The sequence below is a fragment of the Trichomonas vaginalis genome, chromosome V, assembly GCF_026262505.1.
Source record: "Trichomonas vaginalis G3 chromosome V, whole genome shotgun sequence".
Taxonomy (NCBI): Eukaryota; Parabasalia; order Trichomonadida; family Trichomonadidae; genus Trichomonas; species Trichomonas vaginalis.
This window is the reverse complement of record NC_067207.1, coordinates 27,471,092-27,484,091: the sequence shown is the minus strand read 5'-3', so window position 1 is coordinate 27,484,091 and position 13,000 is coordinate 27,471,092. Positions and strand designations below refer to the sequence as shown.

Here is a 13,000-nt window from a genome sequence, read left to right as displayed (position 1 = left end):
GAAGTATAAACATGAAACCAGTGGAAATGAAAAATGATATTTCAAAAGAATGGGAATATATTAGAAAGCAAACGGAAAGGTTAAATGATGTTAAACGTGAACAAATTAATTCGGGGCTCATGAATTTTAAACAAGGGGATAAAGTTTTGATTCATCTCGATTATGGAAAAACTGATAAATCAATGACAAAAAGAAGACGAAGATTTGACACAATAGCTGAATTTGTTAGATATATTAACGGTAATGCATTAGTAGAGGTTGACAATAAATTAATAGAAATTCCGATTTATTTTATTACTCCATTATATTTAAATAATATTTAATTTTTTTATTTCGTAAGAAATGAGTGACAACGAAGCAGCCAAGAGTCCGGACGATGAATATAAAAAGAAACTAAACAAAATTAAATCAAAAATATGTTATTATAAAAAGAAGCCGCAATGTGGTGGGGTTGAAAACGATCAAGAAATAATCGAAAAATTAGAAACTTATCGTTCAATCCTTAAACTGGGTGAAGCAAAAATAAAAGAATTTAATAGAATAAATAAATTGATTGGAAGAGATGAATTTAATAAAGATGAATTTTTAAACTCAATCCAAATTTAATTTTTTATTCCTCATCTTCTCGGTTTTCGTGGTTTGTTGTTTTTTAATTAGTTCTTGCATCATTTTTATCATTTCCTCCCTTGTTATGATTCGTGGTAAATTTTGAGCTTGTGGGGTATCCATTTATATAAAAATTAAATTTGATGTTATTGTTAATATTTTCATTAATGATTTTAGGTTATTCAATAATACTTTATTTTTGAAGAACTGAAGGTGTCACTATGTCACTATGTGTCACTCGGTAATTTAACTTTTCTGAAAAAATGAGACAACATGACATTTTGACAACATAGTGGGATTAATGAGGAAGGCACTTATGAAGCATTTTTGAAGAACTGAAGGTGTCACTATGTCACTATGTGTCACTCGGTAATTTAACTTTTCTGAAAAAATGAGACAACATGACATTTTGACAACATAGTGGGATTAATGCAAAAATAAATTCCAATCATACTTTATAAAGCTTCATTTACAGGTATTTCATCATCAGTAAATGAATCCTCATTATCGTTTGGTTCAACCTGTTTATATAATCCTTTCATTTCTTCTTTCAAAACATAACACCATGTTTGTTTACCATCTATTCTTCTCTGTTTCTTATCACATTTATCTTTAATACTCATTTGAAAATTCTTGTCTTTCATGTCTGATGGTTTGCAGAATAAAGCATTTTTACATATCATACCTGCACACAATTCATCATAATGTGTATTTATCCATACATCTAAAGGATTTGATGATAATTCAATTAAATCTTGTTTGGCTTCAGTCATTGGTATGATTCGTACATTAAATGATGAAAGGTCATATTGCATAAAATACGTCAGTAAATTATCATAAAATTCCTTTGTGCATGAATTCATTAAATTCTTGAAGTAATCAAATTGACCCTTGAATTTACCATTAACTCTTAAAACCACATATCTTCTGTCTCCAACTTCAATTTTGACAGGGTAAACGTTGTTAGTTACGAAAATGAAGTTTGCAACGTTTTGAGCTGTTCTTCTGGGTTGATTCTTTTCATTAATTCTAATCTCATTATCCGTTATAATTGATTTCAAAGCGTTGAAGTTTGCGAGTCTATCTTCACCAACATTCTTGAGTTCATTAAGTACAAGAAACATTTTATTCTCAACTACTGAATTGAAATTACCCGTTAGCTCACTTATTTCAGTAATGTTTTTACATGAATAACCGGCGAGAAGTTCAGAAATAATGTCCGTGAATCTGTTTTTACCTGTTCCCTGAAGTCCTTTCAAAATAATTGCTGTTTCATTCTTGATTCCAGGATGTTGAATCATTGATGCAATCCAGCCGAGAAGGTATTTATACACTTCATCGTTATTATCACAAATAACTTCATGAATGAAATCCATAAACATCTCAATTTTTGAGTAATCTAGTTTTTCGAGAATGTTGTATTTATAACCTTGAAACGTTGAGAAAACATCAGGAGAATTAGATTTAAAGCAAACACCCTTAACGGTTAATGAAGACAATTGATTTAATAGTACATCCCATGCTGTTATTGTTTTACCTTCTTCTTTAAATAATTTAATCATTTTAAGTGACTCTTTCATGTTTGATTGAAGAACGAATGATATTTGATTCATTTTGTCGTGGATATTGTAGTCCTTTTGAATGAAATATTTATTTCCACAATCTACAAAACGGGTTACACGTGATAAATCCTCAATTACTTCAGAACTGTTTTTATACTGATGATTTTCAGCCTTGCGTCTAATATCTGTTATCAAAAACGAGTCATCAAGTTTTATATCAAATGTTATTTTTGGCTTACGTAATAAAGGTAAAACATATTCATCATAATATTCCTTTTGATATAGTTTTAGAATCTTCACCAAAACAAATGGAGAAGTCATTAAATATGCATATCTATCACGTGCTTTTTCAAAATTACTTTTTGCATTTTCTGTTAAACTGCAGAAGTTATAAACGTTGTCGTATGCTTCATTAATTAAATGATTAGGTAACGAATTAATTGCTTGAAACAGTGTGAATAATGTAACTTCTTTTTCTAAATTCATGTTTCCACCGTCATTATGTACTTCAAAATCACAGATACCATCAACTATGCTCTGGGCAAGTTTATCGTCAATGTTTGCATCTTTGTTTTCATTCATGATAGTCTTTATTTCTTCATTCTTTTGTTCAACTCTTACCTTAATATTCAAATCATTTAATACATCATTCACTGTTCTAGTTAATGTTGAGTCATAACTTCCACGAATGAATGAGTATGTATTGATTGGTTCTGTTGCATTCTTGCGAACTCTTGAATCAGCCATAACCACTAATGAACGCTTTGAATCATCAATAGAAGTCATTATATCAATATCATAATCATTGCAGGAATAACATTTAATCATTCTGTTCGAAACTGCATAGAAGAAATTAGTGTTGCAATAAATGTGAAGACCTCCCGAAGCGGTTTTAACGATAACATCTTTATCCGAAAGTTTTGATAAAATGTCTTTTCTAACCGTTTCTTTAAGTTCATCATTGTACGATTTATTGATATCAACATCTATAATCGTTAAATTTGGAATTTTATTTACTAATAAAGCCATACCGGTTTTCCTTCCTCTTCCTCCATCATGTTTGAGGTAGTTATGTAAATCAATCATGTTTTTACCAATTCTTTCGCTGAGGGTTTTAGTTTCTGTCATAACTAATTCCTCAACTAATGGATCAATAACTTTTTCATCAGAAACGATATAGTCACTATTGTTGTTTGTTGCCACAACTAATTCCTCAACTAATTCCTCAACTAATGGATCAATAACTTTTTCATCAGAAACGATATAGTCACTATTGTTGTTTGTTGCCGTCATTTATATAGGAATAAAAAAATAAAAATAATTTTAAAACTAATTTTATTTTTGGGCTGCATCATATTTCCAGTGATGTTGTCAAAATGTCATGTTGTCTCATTTTTTCAGAGAAGTTAAATAACCGAGTGACACATAGTGACATAGTGACACCTTCAGTTCTTCAAAAATAATTAATTATTGAATAACCTGAAATCATTAACGAAACCATTAACGATAACATATAGTGACATAGTGACACCTTCAGTTCTTTCAAAAATAATTAATTATTGAATAACCTGAAATCATTAACGAAACCATTAACGAAATCATTAACGAAACCATTAACGAAATCATTAACGAAACCATTAACGAAATCATTAACGATAACATATATTTCCAGTGATGTTGTCAAAATGTCATGTTGTCTCATTTTTTCAGAGAAGTTAAATAACCGAGTGACACATAGTGACATAGTGACACCTTCAGTTCTTCAAAAATAATTAATTATTGAATAACCTGAAATCATTAACGAAACCATTAACGATAACATATAGTGACATAGTGACACCTTCAGTTCTTCAAAAATAATTAATTATTGAATAACCTGAAATCAAATTTTGTTATCAGTTATTTTATCATCATTTTATTAACTTCATCTTTAGTTAATAATTTGAATGGATTCGCTAACGTTCCACCTTGAGTCACAACACCTACCCCAGCTAATTGTGAAGAACCTGGGATAAGTACTCCACGAAATGATTTCATTGGTAACATTAATTTAGAAATAGTTGGCTTAATTAATTTTGTCATTTATGATAAAAATAAAATTACATAATTTAAATTTTTTTCTTTCTCATTTTCTCATCCTGTTTTGGTTTCAACAACTTTTCAAGTTGTTGTCTTGTCAGTAACTTGAATTTTAACTTTGGATCAAATATTGGGTTTCCATCTTTATCTCTTCCAATAACACCATATGGTAGAATCTTCATTTATACTAAAATAAAAATTTAAATTATACCGTTCACTCTTTTGGAGCTCCTAAAGTTTGTGAAACAAACATTGAGCGTTCATTGAACTCTATACCATGCGTAAACTGTCATAAATGGTGGCATGTATTCTTTACTTTGTCCTGTTGTTTGTGTATATCCTGAAACGAAATGTGTATGGTTTCCTTCTCCCTGAGTGTCACTCCAGTAACAATTTATAGCAAACTTAACGTCATCTTTAACATCATATCCTTTACCTTTTGTCATTCCTGACCAATCCCAATATCTATGCTTATGCCAACCCGCTTGAGATGTGCTTAAATCTATGTAGTGACTGTGTGCAGGTAAATTTTCACCTGTAATCGTTTTACTTCCCCCTGTTTCCTTTGATGAGTTTGCACAATACAAAAACCTGTCGACTATTTGTCCCATGCACCAACACCAAACATTGCTTGAGGACCTCTTGCATCCGTAGATGTATAAATAGAACCTACTGGGTTCATTAAATCAAACATATGAGATATTATAGGATTGTCTCTTTTGAACTTAAAATATAGTGCAACTATTTCAGGTTTCTTTTGGTTTGTGTTAGAATATTTTTTATAATATAATCTTATGTTTTCAGGGTAGGTAAAATTTTGACTATAATATTTATTTCTGTCATCTGTATAATAATATACTATTCTTGTTTTTTCTATTGCATTATATCTTTTATATCTATAATAATCTAAATATAATGTTAACTTTTGTTCATCTACATGTGGTGTTCTGACATCATCTCCATAGTCATAATAATATGGTGCTGGAGCTAGGTTAGACAATGTCATATCTGTCATTTCATAAACTCTTAAATATTTCTTTTGTTCGTCTCCATATAAGTTTAAGTAACAGTTGTTGTCTAATGGAACTTTAACTTGTGTGCCATCATTTTTTTTATAACTTACATACATTTCATTGTTATTTTTCGGAATGAGTTTACACCGTGTACCATTTTTTAAGGACTGTACAAACTGCCATCTAAAATATTTATTTTCTTCATTGACAGAAAAGTCACCAGCAATAGTTTCAATATTTTTTGTTGTTCCTATCAAACTTTGGTATATTTCATCAACATAAACCAAATTTGCTTTCTTCTCTAACTCATCATTAACATAAGTTTTATCCGCTTTAAGGTCTAAACATCCTGAAACCCAACCTGTATCAGCTTTAGTTTTAAAAATCTTCGATGTCCATTCATGATACCATTCAACCCTTTCTTTAATTTCATTATCTTTTTCATCAACATAAACCAAATTTGCTTTCTTCTCTAACTCACTAGCCACATATTCCTTATCTGCTTTCTTCATTATGTCATTTAGGAAACCTTTTATGAATTCCTCATTTAAATTAAATCTTCCAATCTTCAAAACTTTGGGAAATGCATTTAATGCGTAATATCTTTGTTCTTCTGGTGGAATTGATGTTATATCATCCGTTATACCTTTAATTTTTGAATTCATAAATAAAATTTCTTTTATATTTGATATCACTGCACCACCTTTGCAAACGAATTCGAAATGGTCATTTTTCAATACTATCTCCAAATCTCCATATTTCAACTTTGTGTTTGTTCTGCCGTCTTTGAATTATATGCATATATGGCGTATGTAATGGTTTGCGCCTTAAGTTGCTGTGGTTGCTGTTGTTTAATCATTTATTATGATTTAAAAATAAATATTTAATCCGTTATCTCATCAGCTATTTTTTCTATTTGAAATTGCCATAATATTTCATTCATAAATTCTAAATCACAATCAAATAGGTCAGTTATTCTAAATTTAATATTTGATAAATCTTTTGAATGAAGAATAAATGAATTCCCGGATAATTGAAACGGATATGATAAAGAAAATGTGTTTAAGTTGATGGATAAAATGTTTTGTATTGATGGGTAAGAGTTAGGGTCTAATGTTTGATGTGAAAATCTCATTGGGGTATTAACTTTATCACATTTGATTAAAATGAAATTGGAACCAGTGTCAGAATACAAAACATCCCCAACATCTTTTTCAAAATTTAATATCCCCAACAATGAACGAAAATGAGGAGTACAAAATTTAATTTTCAGCGGGAATTTAATAAGGTTATTTATTTCATCAAGTTCAAAAAGTTTTCAGGTTTTGATTTAAAATTTTCTTCATACCATACGATAAATGATTCATTTAAATAACTTAAAATCATGTTAATATCCCATTTCTGATCACATTATTTATATACATATCATACGTTTTTTCATGGTCATCTTTAATAAATGATATATAATCTGAAGGGTCTAAAAGAATGGGATTAAATTTACCACTCACAGAAACGAGAGTAACATTATAAATTCCGCTAACTGTTAAATTTAATTCACAACTATTATTCGAAATAATATTGATAATTGACATTTTTTATTACGATTAAAAATATGGTAAAGCGTTATTTTCCAGTGATAAATAAAACTAAATAAGATTACCTCAAGAATTCATAAATTCAACGAATAAAAATTCATTCATGTTATAAATTTTAGTGTTTTCAGAAAATATGAGTCGATGTCATATTCATCATCGGGTTATATTTCACTTCATTCAAATTTAGTTCAATCAAACCCATATAATGACCATTTCATAAGATTTTCAGATGGTATTAAAAATGCAATTGATAGATTAAAATATGAACAGATTGACAATATCGAATTTTTGGAATTTTGGTTTAAATATCCTGATGGAAAAAAGATTGAAGTTAAAGATAAAGCTGATACTATAACAAAAACAATTACAATGACTGATCCGGATAGTGGGGAACAAAAAGAAATAAAACAAACGATAGAAACTGGTGAAAGGTCAATTATTATTGATTATGATTCAAAGGATTATTATTCGTTAATGTTAATGCTTGAATATTAAATAGCCTTAACAAAGAATTTTTCAAGTGATATTTTATATTCATCAACTATTTTATTATAAATATCATTATATGTTAAATGAAGTTCTGTTGTTGTTCCGTTCTTTGATATCTTAATTGTGCTAATATCCTTTATAGGATTTATTTTTGCAACTATTCCACAGCATGAAACCTCATCATCTATGAAAAATTGAATCTTAACGTCTGAATCTTGAACATCACAAAGAATGGCGATAATGTGAATTAATGATTCATAAGGTAAAATAATTAAACCGGATTGGTCAATTAAATTTATTATTGAATCATAATTATTAATTATTATATCACGGTAAATTTTCATTAATTCAAAATTAATGTCTATTTTATATGGGTTCTCGATGTTTGATGAAAGAGGTGCTGGGTATGTTGGATAAGTGGGAATTTCAACGGGTTCTTTACCAGGTTCAGATAAAATGATTGGGTCTTCATTCTCCTCATTCTTCGGTAAGTCACGAGTTAATAAATTTGGTTGAGTTGCTGACCTTGTTAATTCAGGGCTAACATTAACTTTAACATTTTGAATAATTCGTGATTTATCATCATTTACGTTATAACCAACCGTAATCTCTGCTTTTGCGTTAGTGTTCTTTTGACTAGTAAAACGTCTTCTCATTTATAATCGAATAAAAAAAATATATTTAAACTTTTATTTTACTGGAACTTTTGAATCTATTATTCCCTGTATTTGTTCATGAAGTTGATTTTTAGCTGTTTCATCGAAATTAATAGACCGAATATATTCATTAATTGCATTCTTATAATCAACTGATTTCTCAAATTTTCTTTTATCTGATTCCTTAACTAAATCATAAGTTAAACCTCGTTGCTGATATAATGGTTTCTTAATTAAATCTTTGAATGCTTGAGATAAAGCACCTGATGCAATTCTTGCTACTATAATTGGTTGGAATTGTTGTTTAAGTTCATCTTTAACATTTGCGAAAACTGGATCGAATAAAGCAACTTTAAAGAATTTCTTAGCTGAAATTTCAGGTCTAATATTTGCATATTGACCATCAAACTGGTTAGAATATCGTGGTAATCCATCCGGTCCCTCTTCAATAGCATTTAATTCTCATTGAAATAAGAATATGGATTATGACGGTATGAATTAATTGGACCATTTTCACCTTCTCCAATGTATTGTTTAACAGCTTTTCCATTTTCATCAAATTGCATAGGATAATGTTCATTATATGCTTTACGTTTAGGATAATCAGATACAGTTAATTTATAACCATTTATGACTTTAATATTACCTTGACCATCAGTAACGAAAACTTCATTTATACCATCAGGTTTTCCATTTGGACCCGTAATGTCTGCTTCGTGTGCTTCCCAATTTGGACCATGACGTTTGGCATATGCTTGAGCTTCTGGTAATGTTAAAACATTTCTCATTTGTTTAACATCTTTTTGAAGACCAGCAACAATATGAACTAATTCTTTCATTCCATCGGGAACTTTCATAGTTCTATTATATGCACCCCTTTTGTTTGTCCCTTGTTTTAATGGAACTTGTAAAAGATTTGCTATTTCTGTCATGTTTAATTATAAATAAAAAATAAAAATTAATTATAAAAAGTTAATCAAATTTAACACCCCTTTATTTAAATCAACTATTATTTTTCCATGTTCACCTAATTGCTGATATTGTGTGTAAAGTTCATTAATGCTCATTGGTAAATTCACTTGATAAAGCATAACGTTCAACTGTTGACGACTAAACCCACTGAAAATGAAAAGTGTTGATAGATTTGATTTAATGTTTGTGCTTAATGCTTTGAAATATTGAACAGCCATAAAAATGAACACTGAATGTGTCGACATTGAGTTAATAACTGATTAAAATATGATTTCTCATTTGTTATTAGTTTTGATTTCACTGCATCATCTAGAAAAATGAGTGAATGCAAAAATTCTTTATCAAAATTTGAAATGGAAAGTGTTTCAAATAATTCATCCCGTTGTTTATCAATAATTTTATCCTCTAATCCTTGCTTCTTGATTGTATTATATAATTCTTTATACATTAAAAAGTTTTTTAAATAATCTTCTGCTTCTTCTTGTGATAAATAAATAATTGGAATTTTGATTAAATGCTTTAAAGATTCAAATGTATCATCTGAAGGTGAACCTGAACGGTTGATATAAATTAACACATGTGAATAGGGGGAAGTGTTAGCAATAATGATAATTTGTTTTAATATCGTTAATGTTTTACCTTTATTTTGTTTACCAATTGCTGCAGTGATTGAATTTAAGTAACATTCAGAATATGGAATTTTCATTAATTTTTCCTTAGATAGAGCATTTTATTATCACTCAATGCTTCATTAATCATATCATCTACGTATGTATTATATACTCCTGCTAATTCTTCATAAGGGGTGGATGAATTTAAATCCATTTAATCAAAAATAAATTTATAATTTTAAACATTTCTATTCATCAATATTTCATCATATGAACTTCTATACTGTGGTGGTGTACCTGTTGATGATATTTCAAACCTTCATCCGGTGTCCATGTCCAATATGTAGTCCTAGTAAACCAAACCTGAGGAGGATTTGTCACCTTTGAACAGTAAGTGTCATTTTCACCCTGAATGATTGGATAAGCTTTCACTTGTACTGTAACTTGTGAGTTAAAAGTTTCTAATCCATCAAAGAATATACCCGCTCCATCACGTTGAACTGGAATAGTGCATAAGAATGAGTTTGGTCTTTCCATGTTCTAGCTAATGGCGTGCCATCATCTGCATTCAGTGGTCTAGTTAATGAGTCCTCATATTCTTCCGTGCATTCATTCACTCCATCTAAATCAGAAGCTTGAAGCATACGTGTAAAGAATATGTCACCCACTGTGGTCATCGCTTGATCGGGGAAGTTTCTGAATCTATAGTGACCTGAAGACCTCGAAGCATTGGATTTTCTAAAACTGTTCTTTGCATTGCATTTTTCGGAAATGTTAACACAACATCTGTAACATTATGAAGAGTATGAGAAATCTGAGCTAATACCTTCAGGAGTGATGCAACCTCCATTTAGTGAACGAACGTCAATATGTTGAGCTGGAATCATGAATGGATCTTCCTTACTGAATAAACGTGGTATTGCTTTAACTGATTCTTCAATTAAACCGTATCCTGGTGTAATACATTTATCCTCTAAAACTTCCATCTTTGTGCATGAAATAATAACGTCATCAACTGTTGCGTCAGCAGATGTAGCGGCTAAGCTTGTAATTAATTTGGCAGGAAGTCCGATTTGTTGGAATTTGCGATCATATTTATAAACATGATTCATAATCTTTTCATAATTTTCATCAGTTATCTTTTCATAAACGTAATTTTGTAAATCAGCAACTCTTAACGGGTCAACCTGACAAAATACTAAAGTATCCCTGAAAACATAATATTTAAGAATGATATCACCAAATGATTTAGGATAATCATCGAACGCCTGAAATGCTAACAAATCATTTACCGGAATAATCATATCAAAAGTGACATCAACTTCTTCATTTGCTTTCTTGAAAACTTCGAGGGTCAATATATTTACCACATACTGAGTTATCATATTTTTGAACATTATTATATAACGAATGAACAAACTTTTTAACTTTCCTTTCTGATTTTGGTTTATATGTTGCAAATGCAAAAGATTCACGGGCGCAATCCATCTGAAGATAACCGGCATCACCTCTTTCAGTTTCTACTTCTAATTGTTTAAAGCTTTGATTTGATGATTTGTAACCAACGAATAAACGCACATTTAAAAGCGGCATCACATGTGAAAGCTTTATTTGAAACAAGAGTTGCTTTAACTTTGCGTTTAATATATGTGTCACCTAATTGGTTCACATCATGAGCCGGATTTGTAATTCTTAAATGAGTTTGTTTATCATCAAAATATGGAGCATCAGAGTCATAGCATGAACTTTCAAGTTCTCTATAATATCTTCTACCGTCATTCTTTGCGAATATTTCATTTATCTTTTCGAATGAATGAAACACATTTCCATTAATTGGTTTAGTGTTTGGCACTAAATAGTTAGTCGTCATTTATTAATAAATAAAAAAATCAAAATTAAAAGATGTAAATGAATTTTTAATTTTAATGAAATAATCAACTATGGCTGCAGGTATATTTAAGAAACTGTGGGATAGAGTAAAAAGAGGAGCGAGTAAAGTTTGGGAAACATTGAAGAAGGGAGCAAATTGGATATTTAAGAATAAAGAAGCAATTAGTGACGTAGCTGAATCAATAACACCAAAAGCTGCCCCAATAAGAGAAATTTTAAATAAAGGAGAAAAAGTTTATCAAAGACTACAACCAATACTAAGATAAAAATAATATTTATTTATTTTTCCACTATTTACCTCCTATTTTATTAAGTATTCCTTCAGCAATTCCACCAATTGCGTTACCTGCTTGTGCTCCCATCGCTGGATTACCTGCTTTGTACCTAATACTCCACCTATGATAGTTCCTGCCGTTTTCGCTACTGGTGCCAAAAAGTTTGCAACAGGTTTAATAACCTTTTTATAAACCCAACCTGCAGCTTTCTTAATTCCATCCCATAATTTTTTAAAGAATCCTGCCGCCATTTCTGATTTAATATTAATTAAAAAATATATTTCATCACTTATATTCTAATTTTTATTTAATGATAAATGAAACCGATTTTAAAAATAAATGAACAGAGGAGGAAGAAATAAATGAAAGTAATGTTCAACAAAAAATAAACGTTGTTAAACCAATTACTGAAACAAAAATTTTTTCATCTGTTGAAGAATTTAATGACTATTATGCTAATAATAAAAAATTATTTGAAGAATTGACAACATGTAAATTGAATAAAATGTTTAAAGTTGATGGATTCAAAATTTCAAAAATAAAGGGTGGTTAGTTTGAAATCTATTCCTCAATCAAGAATCACCTCATTAATGAAAATTGATGATTTAACAAAAAGAATAGAAGAGATTGAAGAAAGAATGAATCAAATAATTGATTTCATAAATTCAAATAATCATTAGTTTCAATTTCTTTTTCTCATTTATGAGGTCTTTGATTATGACTCCATTGATTCCATTCATGATTTAAACACTTGTTTTAATTAATCGCGGAATATCTGACATCATCTATATATAGCTTCTTTTATAAAAGATGAAATAAATTATTTTTAAAATTAATGTTAATTATTTTTAATGTGTTTATTACATCATGTATGGGTTGAGTGTAAATGTCTTACATTTTTAAATCTTGATTTATTCTAAAACGTAAGAATAAAAACCGTAAGAATCATACATTTTTTACTTCATATGTCAAAAATAATGATACAAAATCGTTCAATATCGTATGAATTCTTACATTTACAAAAAAAGTCACTAAACCCGTCATATCCACTACTAATGGAATCTATAATAGAGGGAGCTCTATTACAGTATGAGATCATGTATATGAGGTTACCATTTGATAAAATAATCATATTAATCCATTATAAAGATGTCAAATGAAATATCTAAAATCATTTCTTTTGCAAGAAGTTTATATATTCATAAAAACACGATTTTAACATTTACGTCAGTGCGGCAAACATAATAATCAC

At 29.3% G+C, this 13,000-nt stretch overlaps 1 protein-coding gene across 1 annotated transcript, besides 1 other annotated feature; it reads right to left on the bottom strand.

Annotated features, from left to right (window-relative positions):
• Positions 1-9,672: part of a mobile genetic element that runs on past the window's edge.
• TVAGG3_0413150 (uncharacterized protein) lies at positions 1,062-3,461 on the bottom strand (the record flags this gene model as incomplete). The annotated part of the gene is made up of 1 exon (XM_051233169.1): positions 1,062-3,461. One exon carries the CDS (start codon positions 3,459-3,461, stop codon positions 1,062-1,064), a length of 2,400 nt encoding a protein of 799 aa, XP_051102899.1.
• Positions 9,673-13,000: the final 3,328 nt, after the last annotated feature.